This window comes from Oncorhynchus nerka, linkage group LG23 (assembly GCF_034236695.1).
Source record: "Oncorhynchus nerka isolate Pitt River linkage group LG23, Oner_Uvic_2.0, whole genome shotgun sequence".
NCBI lineage: Eukaryota > Metazoa > Chordata > Actinopteri > Salmoniformes > Salmonidae > Oncorhynchus > Oncorhynchus nerka.
Genome location: NC_088418.1, coordinates 25452575 through 25468804, shown reverse-complemented (window position 1 = coordinate 25468804; position 16230 = coordinate 25452575). Strand labels below are relative to the sequence as shown.

Genomic DNA, 16230 nt, shown 5'->3' with positions numbered 1-16230 from the left:
TCTAGTGGATTAAAATTGTAAATGCACTCCTGAATACAATCAAATGCCCTATCTGTGATAAAAGTGCAATTTTAGAAGGCTGATATATAAGCATACACATTCAGGTATTTAGGCCTAGGTATACTGAACAACAATCTAAATACAACATGCAACAATGTCATTGATTTTACTGAGTTACAGTTCATATGAGGAAATCAGTCAATTTAAGTGAATTCATTAGGCCCTAATCTATGGATTTCACATAACTGGGAATACATATATGAATCTGTTGGTCACTGATACCTTAACAAAAATGGGCATCAAAATGGGCCTTAGGATCTCGTCACTGTATTTTTGTGCATTCAAATTGCCATCGATAAAATCCAATTGGGTTTGTTGTCCGTAGTTTATGCCTGCCCATAACATAACACCACCGCCATCATGGGTCACAATGTTCACAACGTTGACATCAGCAAACCGCTCGTCCACACGACGCCATACACGTGGTCTGCGGTTGTGAGGCCGGTTGGACGTACTGCCAAATTCTTTAAAATGAGGTTGGAGGCGGCTTATGGTAGAGAAATTAACATTCAATTGTCTGGGAACAGTTCTGGTGGAAATTCTTGCAGTCAGCATGCCAATTGCATTCTCCCTCAACTTGCGACGTGGGACAAAACTGCACATTTTAGAGTGGTCTTTTATTGTCCCCAGCACGAAGTGCACCTGTCTAATGATAATGCAGTTTAATCAGCTTCTTGGTATGCCACACCTGTCAGGTGGATGGATTATCTTGGTAATGAGAAATGCTCACAAACAGGAATGTAAACAAATTTGTGCACAACATTTGAGAGAAATATGCTTTTTGCACGTATGGAACACTTCAGGGAACTTTTATTTCAGCTCATAAATCATGGGACACCTAACATGTTGCATTTTTATTTTTGTTCAGTGTATTTATTTAGGCATATATATATATATATATATATATATATATATACACACACACGCACACGCACACATACAGTATATTGAATCTAAACGGGAGATTCTTCAAAGCTTCTGAAAATCTATACTACAACAGCCTACTACTGAACAGTATACCGTCTTTAGCAGAGCCTACTATAGGCAGGTAGGAATACCCTCCAATATTTTCTATTTATATATATATATATATATTGGTCTACCAGTGGAATGAGTTTCGAGAAAGTTTATATGAAAGAAGTGAGACCACCTGAAGAGACGGGAAGGCTCTAGAGATTTCAGACAGTTCTGGAAGGGGGAGCACAGGTGGTATAAGTGGCTGGCGCAACCACCGCTGCGAGTCAAGCAAGCTCCGCGAGAAGACTCGTTCAGCAACGTGAGGTACGTCAAGAGTTCCAATGACCGATAACAAGAGGTGAGCAAGCGGCTTTATTGATTGACAATTACCAGGTAGGCTAACGTGTGAATGATTTCTCCTCTGCCTTGTGTTTGTGTTATGCCACAATGTAGACACTGAATGTCGCCATGTGTTTTACTATGTCTATTGCGGGACTGGACACGCTTATGGTAATCAAATATCCACTGAGGAGTTTACTGAGGGAAGAGAATAGGATCATAGGCCTACATTCAGATGTGGTCAAGGCCATGGGTGGTTTTATGTGTCTCATAACTCTATTGTCACAGTCAATATCATGTTCAATTTATAGGTAGTATTCCCTCTACTAAAATAATTTGTCATTCTATTCTGTGCGGGCTTTAAAAACATTATTATCTGGATCTGGGTCCAACAACACAACATATCTAACACAACCTTTTTTTTATACTGATAATTCAAGCCTTTATTATAGTAATATTGCAATGTGTGTTTCATGTGCCATGTTCTCGACCCCCCCCCCCCCCCTCCACCCTGCCCTCTCCCTCAACCCTCTCCATATATGGCAGGCCAAATACTCCAATCTAAAAATAATGGACATGTGCTTCACATTGGTCAGTAGTGGTCCTTATGATTGGGTAGCACACCAACGGAAGAAATAGCTGCAAGACAGGTCATGATTTGGCCCAATTTGATGTGAGTTGGGGTCTGATCCCTGGCTAATACATTTGCCTTTCATGTATCAACATAAATGTTTGTGTGACGTGGGATTCCTTTTTAACCCCTTCATGACCAACCCCAACGGCCACCCACACACTCACCTTATTATAGAAAACCCCTCACTGAGTATAGGGTGTTGTGTTTCTATTGCAAGCATTTCTGTGGTTCTCATTGTAAAACTATCTTTCCGTTGAAGTGTGTTAGACATGAAGGCCTACTTTTTATTGTCCCTGTCAAGTTTGAATTCAAAAAAGCTTTATTGGCAATGGCATTGCGGAATGTGGTACAACAGCATTATTGAAGAGGATGATGTTTTTAAATTAAAAAATAATGATTGTCTCCATCGACCACTCTTTAGTGCCCCAGCACCAGGGGGTAAGGCCAAAGCCTTGGCCTTCAAGTCTCAGAAAGAGATGTTTCAGAAGATGGAGGAATCGTTCAAATTCTGTGCCAGTTGCAGAAAGCAGCCTGGTCAGGTTTCAGATGCACAAACGCTCAAACGCTGTGTGAGGTAATTATGAGACAGACAGAATAGAAAATGTACTTGCACATGAAACTTGCACTCCATTATGTATTGTACTGGTTACATGATCCAAAGGAGTTATCTGGTTGGAAGCAGGTGCACTGTCCTCACGGGTTCTTTCCTTCCTCTTCCATCCTCTCCCTCATCCTCCTCCTGACTATCACAGGTGTCTGAATGTCTACTACTGCAGTAAAGAGTGTCAGAAGGCTGATTGGCCTCAGCACAAGAAGGTCTGCTCGGAGTTGCGTCTAGTAGCCATTGACCGACTGGTGGAATGGCTCGTGTTCAAAGGTAAGAGAAGGCAGATAAAAGAGGAATGAGCCATGACATTGGGCCAATTGCTGCATGATTGTCGTGGTCTAGATTCACTTCTTATGGGCAGGTGGGACGGTAGTGTCCCACCTGGCCAACATCCGGTGAAATTGCAGAGCGAGAAATTCAAACTACAGTATTATAAATATTTAACTTTCATAAAATCACAAGTGTAATACATCAAAAAAAAGCTTAACTTCTTGTTAATCCAGCTGCTGTGTCAGATTTCAAAAAGGCTTTACGGCGAAAGCAAACCATGCGATTATCTGAGGACAGCGCCCCGCATACAAACACATGAAAAACATATTTCAACCAGGCAGGTGCCTGGTTGAAAGTCAGAAATAGCAACATAAAAAAATGACTTACCTTTGATGATCTTCTTCTGTTGGCACTTGAAAAGGTCCCAGATACATCACAAATGGTCCTTTTGTTCGATAATATCCTTCTTAATTAATTAAAAAGGTGTTCCGCAGGGTTTGATTCTAGGACCATTTCCTTTAAGTTTTTTTATGACAGTTATTCTCTGAACAGTGTATTCAAATAAATAAAAAGAGACAACACCAGGAGAATAGTACCAACTTCAGGATATCCCAGACTGATTTTTCATACTCCCCCTTCCTCTTATCCAATCAGGAGACCTCCCATTCTCCACAGGGAAGTGGACTCGGCCTCAAGGGGAGGTGAAGGGCTGGGATGACTGGCTTTCCATGCAAGGGGACCTCACCCCCCGTCTGGACGCCATCTTGTCGGGCACTAATATGACAGACCTTTGGACCAACGCCAGCAGGCCCAAGCCAGAGGACGATGACCTGAGAAAGTCGATTTGGCGGGTATCGAGCGAGTTCCTCTCCCGACCAATGACTATTGCCCTAGGGTTTAGACTGTTTGGCTTAAACCCGTATTCCAAACCCCTCACCATCCACTTGATAGGGGTTTCTGACAATGAGACCCTGGGAGCCCGACTGACGGACTATGATGAACTGGACCGAATGTTCCCTGGACACAAGGGTCTGGAGGTGGTGATGGTGGGGCCAGAGGTTGTGGACGGGCCAATCATGAGGCCCCCACTGACTAACTTTGGTCCCAAGATGATGACCTATATCAGTGCCTACAAGGGCCTCTACCACCAGTTCTTTGAGGAGCTTGTGGAGACCGAGAAAGCAGCTAAGCCAGATCTGGTGGTTGGATTTCACCCAGGTGAGAAGCTCTGCCATTGTGCAATTTCCAGCTTTTCAAAGAAATATAGAATTGACAAAGTTTGTGTTTCCTAAAACTCCAGTTATCTCATGATAAAACAAATGGGAAAGAAACAGATTAGGATGTTGCCTGGTTATAAACTTGTTGGTTTTGAGGTTTAAGCTTTGCTGGTTGAGTTGTTCTTGTCTGAGCTAAGCTCTGTTTGACTTCCTCTGTCTCCTACAGGGTTTGATGCCAGTCAAGGCCTCGATCAGGGCTGGCTACCAACACTGCTGCTCCTCAGGGACTACGAGATCCCCTCCCTATTTACTGCACTAGAGTAAGCCCCACATAACCCTGATCTTAATACCCTCCATAGCATAACAAAATCCTCCATATTTACAAAATCAAATCACATTTTATTTGTCACATGCTTTGTAAACAACTAGACTAACAGTGAAATACTTACTTACGGGCCCTTCCCAACAATGCAGAGAAAGAATACAGAGAAATAACATTAAAGTAAAACAATTAATAATAAATACACAATGAGAACTTGGCTAAAAACGAGGGGTACCAGTACCGAGTCGATGTGCAGGGCGACAAGGTAATTGACGTAGATATGCACATATAACTAGGAAGTGGCAGATAGTAAACAGTAGCAGCAGCGTATGTGATGAGTCAAGAGTCAATACAGATAGTATGGTAGCTATTTGTTTAATTATTTAACTATCTGCATTGACTCTTTTTGCACTAACTCTTGACTCATCACATAAGCTGCACCAAGTCTGGAATCAACAGGACCCAGAACAGCTTCTACCCCCAAGCCATAAGACTGCTAAATTAGTTGAATATTTACCGGACAAATTATTTAGCAGTCTTATGCCTTGCGGGTAGAAGCTGTTCTGGGTCCTGTTGATTCCAGATTTGGTACATCGGTACTGCTAGCTGTGCGGTAACAGAGAGAACAATCTATGACTTGGGTGGCTGGAGCTCACTGTTGTCTACTACAAAGAATTGGGTGTAATTGTTGATCCTGCCTGATCCCCACAGGAAGACAGAGATGACCTACTCCTTGCAGATCCTCTCAGAGTTGGAGATGGATTTAAAATGCAGTGGAGTCAACCCCTTTGCCTCCCAGAAACCAGAGCAGGTCCAGGCCACTCCTAACAAACCACCTGTATATTGCAACTCCCATTACTTCTGCTTCCAGGGCCTACTGGAAACAGTGGAGTTTGAAGAACCAGAGGACGATTGAGAATTGAATTGAAGTCGAACACTAACGGGACATTGATATTCAAGACACAAAGAACATTTTAGGTGTAGGGAGAAGACACGGATATCATTTTTATCGACTCCAAGTGAGAAAAAGAGGTGCAATACTAACAGTAGTTCAGTCAAGAGCGGAGGTATGTTAAAACATTTGCATCGACTATCTAATTGCTCATCCATGGTAAGTGGGATTACATTGAACGTTTATCTCTCACCATTTGAATTTACTCATACGAAACCTTTGTCTTGTTGGCAGGCAATAGATTGTTTGCATAGATTTTGGACAGTAGCATTTGCACTCATTTTCTATGCGAGCCATGTGTTTCTGAGCCAATGTACAAGGAAGTAACAGTTGTGTGCATCTACGAAATGAGTTTGCATGTTGCTACACTTACTGTGGTTCAACAAACTGCTTTACAGCAGATATCAGAGGTTGCTTTTCTAATTGCAGTCACTGTGATCATTTTTTTTTAAATCAAAAAGCAGAACCAACACGCAATAATTAGTGAAGCCAAGTTGCTGGTACACTGGAACATGTTTAATTGCAAAAGAGGACAGCAGCACACAGGTTTTTGATTTACTTAGTTCATTATTGATTTTAAATACTATCAGCTGTTAGACTGCTGAAATAATAAATGTCTTTAATCCATAAACACCTCAATGACTTCAAGTGTACCTTTGTGGATTTTACATTTTGAAGACAGAAAAAAGCCAAAGCCATATATTCTTGCATTATGTTGATTTATTTGAAGGTATTTGTTAGTAGTGTTTAATAAAAATGTATACATACGCCCTTTCCATCTTTTTGAACATTTCTGTTCTGAAGTCTGATGTTCTTGAAATATACTTTTTGTGAAGAAGTAGTATTGCCTTTTACCATTAAAGTGATTTTTTTTTTTAAACAAAACATGCTCATCACTATTGTGTTGGTTCTTGGTTTCACATCCTGATATGGAGGGCCATATTGTTCTTATATTGATCGCATTGGTGTCACTCATTTAAAATGAACACAAAAGGTGTCAAATCAAGATCAGTTATTACAAATTTAAAAAACGTAAAAACTGTTAAGCAAATAAAATGCTTCCTCTGTTAGTGTTAACTTAGTAAGACTTCAGATATTAGGATTCAACTCGAGCCAAAACACTGAAAGACCAAGTCCACAATGTAGATGTTGAGATTGGCAATGGTCCCCACAGTAACCATGTCGTCATGGTGACAATAGTCACATATAGGCAGATTATAGTTAGGCTAGTGCCTGTAACCGAAGACTTGGCCAGAGGATGGCAGAAGACCAGTACAACACCACAGCCACTATGTTGAACGCCAACTCCAACAGCTCCATTCCAATATAGGAGATGAAGCATTCAAGTAGCTTGATCAGATGGATGAGTAGGATGAGCACGGTGCCAGGGAAGCAAACTACATAGACCACCACGCACCACACCATGGCAGGCGGGCGGAAGACCCACCGCATACCCAGGAAGTAGTTGGTGGCGTCGGCCAGGATGATGCAAGCGAAGATGGCCTCTTTGAAGCGGAGGACCCCCCATGAGAATGGACAGATGAATCTCCAGACAGTTAATTTTCCTGAGAAGATGATGCAGAACATATTGCTGATGCAAGACAGGCAAGCAAATTTGATGGTGAAGAAGACTGTGGCGGCTGCGACCATGAGCGTGCACCAGTGGTGGTCGGTGCCCTTTAAGATTAGGGAGGACAACTTTTTTTTTTAATGAGCATGGCCTTATTCCTATTGCAACATATTGGATGACTGTCATTCATATTCCATTCACCCAGCTCAATGTAATATTGATAGGTTTAGGCTACTACATGATACAAACATTTTCCCAATAATCATCATGAGGTTGCTACAACCTAACCTATGATTGAAAGTTTACAATGTATGAGGACAGGTCGAGAGAAAATTTGTAGTAATCAAGGACATAGACAGTAACAGAATGGTGTCGTCTGCATAGAGGTGGATCAGAGAATCACCAGCAGTAAGAGCAACATCATTGATGTGTACAGAAAAGAGAGTCGGCCCCAGAATTGAAGCCTGTGGCACCCCCATAAAGACTGCCAGAGGTCCGGACAACAGGCCCTCCGATTTGACACACTGAACTCTGTCTGAGAAGTAGTTGGTGAACCAGGAGAGACAATCGTTTGAGAAACCAAGGCTGTTGAGTCTGCCGATAAGAATGTGGTGATTGACAGAGTCGAAAGCCTTGGCCAGGTTGATGAATACAGCTGCACAGTAATGTCTCTTATCGATGGTGGTTATGATATTGTTTAGGACATTGAGCGTGGCTGAGGTGCACCCATGGCCAGCTCGGTAACCAGATTGCATAGCGGAGAAGGTACGGTGGGATTCAAAATGGTCTGTAATCTGTTTGTTAACTTCGCTTTCGAAGACCTTAGAAAGGCAGGGTAGGATAAATTATGTGAAATTGAATGAAACAATAATGTATGTTGATGTTAATATGATGTCCAATATTACGTTATGTTTCTATATGATAACAATAGCGTAATACACTGTATTTAATATGCCATATGCTATTTTTTAACAGTTTCACTAATACATTTTAATTAACTTAATCATTATGACACACCCCTCACTACGGTCATTGGTTACACTAATTGCACACATAATCTGTTTCAAGTATTCATGACATTACCCTGAGGAAGGCACTGCGATGCCGAAACGTTGGTAAGCACCCATTCAATTGGTGGGAGATTACACATGGAGTGTGCGACTTTCTTTATTTTGATAGTTTATAGTTTATTTGCCATTAGTCAGCACCTCCACACAAACTTTTATTCTGGGTGTGCGCCAGCTCACGTTTTTTTTACAGACTTACACTGCACCAGAACATCCTGTATTGAATTGTATGCGATCCTCGTGATGGTGAATTCTGGCAGCTGTTCTTCAGCAGGAGACATACAGTGCAAAACATGACAGATGCTTGGCATTTCGGTTGGAAGTGTACGTTAGATTCCATATGCCGGTGCTACTATTCACTTACAATGACGAAAGACTTGCAACGTTGGACAGGGCAATGCAGAATAAGTGCTCTATCAAGAGAGGTGTTACCACACACCAAATCTCCATTACATTGCATTCATTTCTCTGCACCTCTGTAGGCTGTTGCAATGGACCACACACTACTTGGGAAGACAGGTAGCAATGAGAATGCTCTAGTTCTTACAGATGTGTTCACAAAGTTCACAGTCATGGTGCCCACATGAAACCAAACTGCAACGACTACTGCCAATGTCATTGTGAAACATTGGATTCAATATTTTGGATGTTGTGCAAGGCTGCATTCGGGAGAAAGGGAGACATTTAGAGTCAAATGTGATTTCAGATTTCTGAAAAGTCTGTGGTTTAGCGAAGAGCGTGACAACCGCATACCACCCTCAGTGGAATGTGAATTGTGAGCAATTCAATCACACATTCCATGACATGCTGAGAGCTCTGTCACCAGAGAAGAAGAGACATTGGACCTAATACCTACCGAAACTGATATTGGCCTACAATAGCCATCGTCACTCCGTAACTGGTTACCTCCTTTCTACTTAATGTATCTGAGGGATGCAATACTCCACATTGTCTTAGAGGAATGATCTAATGATCTGGATGTTTCATCGATGGATGAATGGGTACAGATACACCATGAATGCCTGAAAACTGCCTGCGAAGTGGCACAGAAGAGTGCAAGTGAAGTAGCAGATAGCCGCAAGAGGACTTACAATAGGCCTTCCAGCAGACAGAGTACTCTATCAAAATTACAAGCCAAGAGGCCGGAACAAAATCCAGGATTTATGGGAATCATATCCCCATATTGTCCTATAGCAAACACACTGAGATGTACTCATCTACAGAATACTTATTAGGTATTTCACTTTGACTGGCACTGCTTAGGGCAGCCCTTCTCTCCTAAACTGCAAAGGGCATCCATTTTTTACATTTATAATTCTGCTGAAAGCTGTCTGTGAATCATAGTTGTGGCTAGATTGTTACAGCTAGGATGAAAGTGACGTTTTGGGGAAATGTTTGACTTTGAACTAACCTTGAACCTAACCATTGTCCTAATCTTAACCTACTTCTCCTAACCTGTTACGTTGATTATCCTAACTTGTTCTAAAAATCAATTAGGTTCGTCACTGTATAACATCTAGTCCTCACCATGAATCATCAGACTTGATTCACATTTTAAAAAGTTTGATTCTACGGGCAGTCTGGCCACTAGAACTGCACAAAAGTTGCCCTCGCACAAACAATGTTTTTACATTTCCAATTAAGTTGGAATTGGCCCTGGGGGCCACTACTGCAATTCACACATTAAGAACATAAGGGTATGAAGAGACGTGAGGTTTTGACACTTCAAAATTGTATTGTTTTACATAAGGTGTTTATTTTTATTTTTTCCATAAACAAGGAATAACATAACACACGCCACTACACTTAACAAAATAAAAAAGCCCTAGCCTACAGACAAAGAAAATGAAAAAACATGAGAATTTCATAGACAACATACAATAATACAGATATAATAACAAAATAATCAAATATGGTTGATGGGGGGGGGGGGTTGTGAACAGATCAAAGGGCAGTAGGTATCAAGGGTGACTGGTGGGGTTGATAAAGTGTCAAGGTAGGCCACCCATCTTAATAGGAACTTTTCAATGTGGTGGATTAGTCTATAAGAGGGTCATTCAAGGTCAGCAGTCTTCCCCGGGATCAGGTGCCACTCCTGCGTTGTGGGAGGTACTATCACTTTCGCATTTGTAGATTGAGTTTTCGGGCACAGAGTGAGGCACTTTGTATTCAATTCCCAGTGTAATAATGTACGTGTTTTAGTTTAGAGGGGTCTTAGAGTATTAACTAGGACTGAAAGGGATTGTACATTGTGCTACTTTCTCTAGTTAGTACCTCATGAACACCAGTCCAGAACTGTTGAATGTGCAAGCCCATAGCCGGTGGACTAGAGTTCCTCTGTCTTGGTGGCATCTCCAACAATCAGAAGAGTACTAATCCCAACAGGTGAAGTCGTGAGTGAGTCCAATAAATGATACAGTACTTGTGCATAGGTTCTGCACTATTACTGTTCTAGACCAATGGGAATACGGTCACACTTTATTTAGATAGAGTATCTACAGACTGACTATTCGGACTAAGGATGGTCATATTATCAACAAACTATCTGTTGATAAGCAACTGCTTGCTAAGGTTATGGTTAGGTGAGCACAAGGGTTAGGGGTCTGGTTAAGGGTTGAGGTTAGGATAAGGGCTAGGTTTAGTAGATAGAGACTCTACAGATAGTCTGTCGTCAATCTAAATAAAGTGCCCCTGAGAATTCAAGTGGTAAAAGGACAGTAGGCCAGTGCTGCAACTCACACACAAACATATTTAACGTAATGAAAAGAGATGTGGTTGTGGTACTTCAAAATCCTTTATCATATACAGTAGTTGTGAATGTTGGCCATGTAATGCTGTTGCATTCCATATAAATATAATTACTTGCAGTATGAAGGCCCTGTTGCCATGGAAATGGCTAACATGTATAAATGGTATGTCACAGGTGGGACTGATTGACTCATTAACTCTCCCAGACATTTAATTGGACGTTGGATTAAGTAAGTGTTCTTCTGAATTCTATTTAACCCCTGTTTAAGGGGTGGCCGCCCACAGGAAGTCATGCAGTCTGGAGTCATGGTGGAGCCCTTTGTTGGCTGAGTGAGAGAGAGCGCATCCGTTTGGTGAGATCAACTCTTTGAGAAGCAACTGTGCCAAAAAAGGAGCACCTGGGCACCTGCCTCCTGGGCTGCACCACTTCCAGTGCCCATTTCTGTTTGGTTTGGTTCTTTCTGGTATTTGTATGTCATTTTGAACTTTTAATCTATTTGCATTGGCTAAACAAAAACTATGGAACAGAACATTGTGCGGTGTAACCATCAGAAAGCCATGCCCTATTAAATATGTTATTTGTTGAAACTGTTGCCTGCCTCTACTTCACTCTTCCTGATCAACCCAGATCCAAACTAACCTTTTCCACCTCATGACAGTTATACATGGGTATCTTTTTCACCTATGCATATTAACACAGGGAATAAATCAAATCCACAACGTAAAAGATTGACATACGCTACAACCACCAGATTGTCCCATGTGCAGTTATGGCAGATGGAAAGCCGTTCTGGAAGCTGAAGGCAAGGTCGCAGCGGAGGTGTACAGAAGCACGGCCAGGATGTCAATGCCACCCAGGTACACCTCTAGAAGCTGGAAGATATGTTTTACAGGAAAAGAGGTTGAGGTCGATGATTACTGGAAACAGATCAAACAGAGAATATGTCATTTAAAAAAAATGTAGACCTACCTATTAACTTAGCAAGATTGTTAGGATTTCAGTCGAGCCAAGATGGTGAAAACCAAGTCCACGACGTAGAGGGTGAGATTGGCAATGGTCCCCACAGTTACCACATCCAGGTCGTTATGGCGACAGTAGTCACAGTTTGGTGGATTGTACTCACGGTAGTGCTTGTAACCAAAGACAGGCCAGAGGATGACAGCAGACAGGTACAACACCACAGCCACTATGTTAAACACCAACTCCAACAGATCCATCCCAATACAGGAGATGAGGCATTCAAGTAGACTGCACAGACGGATGGGTATGATGAGAACGGTCACAGGGAGACAGACTACATAGACTACAATGCACCACAACATGGCTGGTGGGCGGAATTCGCCTTCCACACCCAGGAAGTAGTTGGTGGCGCCGGCGAGGATGATGCAAGCCAGGACGGCCTCTGTGAATCTCAGAATACCCCTTAGGTTTGATAGATAGCCCTTTGGACACTTCATTTTTCTCTTGACGCTGTCTACCAGGAAGACCACGGTAGCGGCCAATGAGAAGATGATGCAGAAGACACTGCTGATACACGACAGGCAGCCAAAGACGATGGCGAAAATGAGCGTGGCGGCGGCGACCATGAGCGTGCACAGCATGGTCAGACCGCAAACAAGGTCGTCCCAGTTGGGCAGGAGGATGTGCAATAGCATGATCTCGGACACCAGTAGGACCACAGCCATAATGACACAGAAGACCCAGATGAACTCGCAGTAGATGCCGTATGGGTTCACCATCCTACCCCTAAACATAGGGATGACCAAGGCTAACGTACACAGTATGATCTCCAGCAGCCTCAAGATGTTCAGCAGACTCTTGAAGTGTTTACACATCTTCAACTCCTGAATACGGCAAACTTCAATTCCAAAATTCTATTCCACCTGTGTGGCTTTCTTGAAGGATAACCAAGATTTTCCAAGCTCAACTTTTGCTGTAGTCTCTGGAGTGACAACACTTCCCTTGAGTTACGCTGAGTTATTCCACCTTCATAACTGTTTCACAATCTCGGATGGAGGCAACCCTTATAGTATTACAGGCAGAAGTGGGCAGGTTATGTGCTGTTAATGGTTAACGTACGTTTGACACTAATATCGTTATTCAAATCCCCGGAGAAGTAGATATAGAGTACACTATGGAGAAGCTGTTCTGCACTATTACTGTTATAGACCAATGGGAATACGGTCACACTTTATTTAGATTGACTATTCGGACTGTCTGTAGATACTCTAAGGATGGTCATATTATCAACAAACTATCTGTTGATAAGCAACTGCTTGCTAAGGTTATGGTTAGGTGAGCACAAGGGTTAGGGGTCTGGTTAAGGGTTGAGGTTAGGATAAGGGCTAGGTTTAGTAGATAGAGACTCTACAGATAGTCTGTCGTCAATCTAAATAAAGTGCCCCCGAGAATTCAAGTGGTAAAAGGACAGTAGGCCAGTGCTGCAACTCACACACAAACATATTTAACGTAATGAAAAGAGATGTGGTTGTGGTACTTCAAAATCCTTTATCATATACAGTAGTTGTGAATGTTGGCCATGTAATGCTGTTACGTAGGCTACTTTTATGTAAATGGAAATATCCATATGTGATTGACATTGTAACTATACCCTTTACGTTCTATCTGGATCATTTCATCGTGAACGTGTAACATCATGACAAAGTCCTCAGAGGTCACTGCAGGGTTTATATTTGTTCTACTTTAAACTATAATAATTTTTTTTCAAAATCTAAAAAAAGATGAGGGAAACAGCAGCTCTTATTAAATGACTATTCAATGCAACAACAAATCATTCATGAAAAGCTATGGATTATATAGTACAGTAAAACAGATACAGACAGAGATCAGTTACCACTATGAGCGTTTGAAGCCACACATCCCAAGCAGGGTAAACACCAAGTCCACTATAAAGAGGATCAGATTGACGTATGTCATGAATGCCACCATGAACTGAATGGCCCAGATACAGAAGCTTCCAGGACAGTCACTGGGACGAGGGTTGCCTCTGAACGTATAGATGGGCCAGACGATGGCAGCAAAGGTATAGAGGACCACAGAGATGACCAGAAATATAAACACAAACCTGTCTATATTAAATGGCAAACAGTTCTTAATTTTTGTGAAGATGTTGGTGATGATGATAATAGGGATGATGGGAAAGGGAATGACATAGGCCACAATGCACATGATCAGTGCCGGTTTCCCGTCATAACCCGTGAGGGAGATAAAAATGATGCAGCTCACGAAAGCCTCCAGAACTTTCCAGAAGCCAGGCAGGGCGGCCAGGTAGCTCCCCTTCTTCTTATCCATGAACTTATCTTTCACTACCTCTAAGATGTAGGCCACGCCACAAAGTAGGGCGAGGAAGGCGATCACAATCGAGTACAAACATTTTTTGCAGATGTAGAAGTTGGCGTACATGACGAAGACGGACGCGGTCATGAGAGCGGAGGACATCGCCATTCCCGTGGTGAAGTCGTCCCAGTCCAGACAAATCTTGAGGAGGAGGTGGAGCATGAACATCTCAATGACGGTGATGATGAGGGTCATGATGGAGCAGAAGGCCCAGGTGAACATGGCATAGTTCCAGTAGGTGTGTTGAGTCTCGCCCTGAACAGCGGCCAGGATGAAGGTCAAGATGCCCAGCACTATCTGAGTCATGTGCAGGGCCCCTCGTCCATTTATTAGAGAGGAAGGAGTGAATACAGCTTCGGACAGGTCCTTTTTAATTTTGTCCATTGTCTCCGAGTGTGTGATGCCTCTTCTCCTCTATCAGGCTTTCTAGACCGCTGCAATGGTAGAGGAGAGAGTGAGCTTCGTCTGAGCTATCCTCTTATCTGTTACCTAGTAGATAGCCAGTCACAATGTGCTTTGCATGATATTCATGAAACACGGTGTGCAGTATCAAGTTTTTGAAAGAGAGACTGGCTAAATGTTTTCAATTCAAGCATGGAAAACATCTGTGACAAATGCACACTCTCTCAAGTTTCCAAAGACAAAATGAAGCAAGGTTTATTTCAACGTTCAAAAAAAGGAGGGAGAGCTGCTTTGATAACTAGAATGAAAATAAGGAGAAGTGGAGTTCATTGGAGAACGAGGTATAACTTATAGCAACCAATTAAGTTGCAGCTGTGTAAAAACATTATACTTCAAAAAATACAAGACACTCTCTCGTGGAGAGAATTTTAAAAGCCTTTATTTTAGTGGATATCGCATTGCATTGCTTCTTCAGGGAAGGCCTGTGAGCTGCAATGCATTGGCGTGTTTTTGGGGTTGTTTTTAAAAAATAATAAAGCTTGTTAGACAGACTAAATAAAGTACAGAAAAAAACGAATCTGGTAAGATGATTTTTATTGACGAGGATCTACTGAACGTGCAACATATACAGTGCCAATCAAAAGTTTGGACACACCTATTCATTCAAGGGTTTTTCTTTATTTTTACTATTTTCTACATTGTAGAATAACAGTGAAGACATCTATGAAATAACACATGGAATCATGTAGTAACCAAATCTAAATCTAAAAAAAAGTAGTCACCCTTTTCCCTGATGGCAGCTTTCCACACTCTTGGCATTGTCTCAACAACTTTCAGGAGGAATGCTTTTCCAACAGTCTTAAATGAGTTCCCACATACGTTGAGCACTTGTTGGCTGCTTGTCCTTCACTCTGCAGTCCATCTCATCCCAAACCATCTCAATTGGGTTGAGGTCGGGTGATTGTGGAGGCCAGGTCATCTGATGCAGCACTCCATCACTCTCCTTCTTGGTCAAATAGCACTTACATAGTATGGAGGTGTGTTTTGGGTCATTGTCCTGTTGAAAAACAAAGACATGGCGGTTGGAACCAAAAATCTCATATTTGGACTCATCAGACCAAAGGATAAATTTCCACTGGTCTACTGTCCATTGCTCATGCTTCTTGGCCCAAGCAAGTCTCTTCTTCTTATTGGTGTCCTTTAGTAGTTTTTTCTTTGATGCAATTTGACCATGAAGGCCTGATTCACTGAGTCTCCTCTGAACAGTTAATGTAGAGATGTCTGTTACTTGAACTCTGACGCATTTATTTGGGCTGCAATCTGAGGGGCAGTTAGCTCTAATGAACTTATCCTCTGCAGCAGAGGTAACTCTGGGTCTTCCTTTCCTTTGGCGGTCCTCATGAGAGCCAGTTTCATCATAGCACTTGAGAGTTTTTGCAACAGTCTAAGTTCTTGAAATGTTTCGGGTTGACAGACCTTCATGTCTTGAAGTAATGATGGACTGTCATTTCTCTTTGCTTATTTGAGTTGTTCTTGCCATAATATGGACTTGGTCTTTCACCAAATATGGCTATCTTCTGTATACCACCCTTTCCTTGTCACAACACATTGAGATTGGCTCAAATGCATTAAGAAGGAAAGAAATTCCACAAATTAACTTTTAACAAGGAACACCTGTTAATTGAAATGCATTCCAGATGATTACCTCATCAAGCTGGTTGAGAGAA

General features: G+C 42.0%; 4 protein-coding genes across 5 annotated transcripts; 1 reads left to right on the top strand and 3 right to left on the bottom strand.

The window, feature by feature from the left end:
• Positions 1-1164: 1164 nt before the first annotated feature.
• On the top strand, positions 1165-6126 carry LOC115106191 (putative protein MSS51 homolog, mitochondrial). 2 transcript variants are annotated; one of them, XM_029628760.2, is made up of 6 exons: positions 1165-1375; positions 2412-2564; positions 2743-2867; positions 3522-4085; positions 4311-4404; positions 5118-6126. In XM_029628760.2, the coding sequence occupies exons 1-6, from the start codon at positions 1359-1361 to the stop codon at positions 5320-5322; spliced, it is 1158 nt and encodes a 385-aa protein (XP_029484620.1). In that variant the 5' UTR covers positions 1165-1358; the 3' UTR covers positions 5323-6126. The 2 variants fall into 2 exon arrangements, with proteins under 2 accessions (XP_029484620.1, XP_064864058.1); XM_065007986.1 differs by having other exon boundaries at positions 1173-1410.
• Positions 6127-6461: 335 nt separating this feature from the next.
• Positions 6462-7008, bottom strand: LOC135563995 (myeloid-associated differentiation marker-like protein 2). Its single transcript, XM_065008385.1, is given in 2 exon segments — positions 6462-6605; positions 6607-7008. Coding segments are annotated over 2 exon segments (546 nt in total).
• Positions 7009-9753: 2745 nt separating this feature from the next.
• On the bottom strand, positions 9754-12590 carry LOC115107197 (myeloid-associated differentiation marker-like protein 2). Its single transcript, XM_065008414.1, has 2 exons — positions 11714-12590; positions 9754-11616 (listed from the first exon to the last, which is right to left on the bottom strand). The coding sequence occupies exon 1, from the start codon at positions 12577-12579 to the stop codon at positions 11734-11736; it is 846 nt and encodes a 281-aa protein (XP_064864486.1). The 5' UTR covers positions 12580-12590; the 3' UTR covers positions 9754-11616; positions 11714-11733.
• A 1004-nt stretch (positions 12591-13594) lies between these two features.
• On the bottom strand, positions 13595-14536 carry LOC115106190 (myeloid-associated differentiation marker-like protein 2). Its single transcript, XM_029628759.2, has one exon. It carries the CDS (start codon positions 14483-14485, stop codon positions 13601-13603), a length of 885 nt encoding a protein of 294 aa, XP_029484619.1. The 5' UTR covers positions 14486-14536; the 3' UTR covers positions 13595-13600.
• Between the last annotated feature and the right edge of the window lie 1694 nt (positions 14537-16230).

Excerpts from the sequence above, each read along its gene's own strand:
- LOC115106191 (XM_029628760.2), top strand. Across the intron at positions 2,565-2,742 it reads ACGCTCAAACGCTGTGTGAG|GTGTCTGAATGTCTACTACT; the intron begins GTAATTATGAGA and ends TGACTATCACAG. Across the intron at positions 2,868-3,521 it reads GGAATGGCTCGTGTTCAAAG|GAGACCTCCCATTCTCCACA; the intron begins GTAAGAGAAGGC and ends TTATCCAATCAG.
- LOC115107197 (XM_065008414.1), bottom strand. The coding sequence starts at position 12,579 with ATGTGTAAACACTTCAAGAGTCTGCTGAACATCTTGAGGCTGCTGGAG.
- LOC115106190 (XM_029628759.2), bottom strand. The coding sequence starts at position 14,485 with ATGGACAAAATTAAAAAGGACCTGTCCGAAGCTGTATTCACTCCTTCC.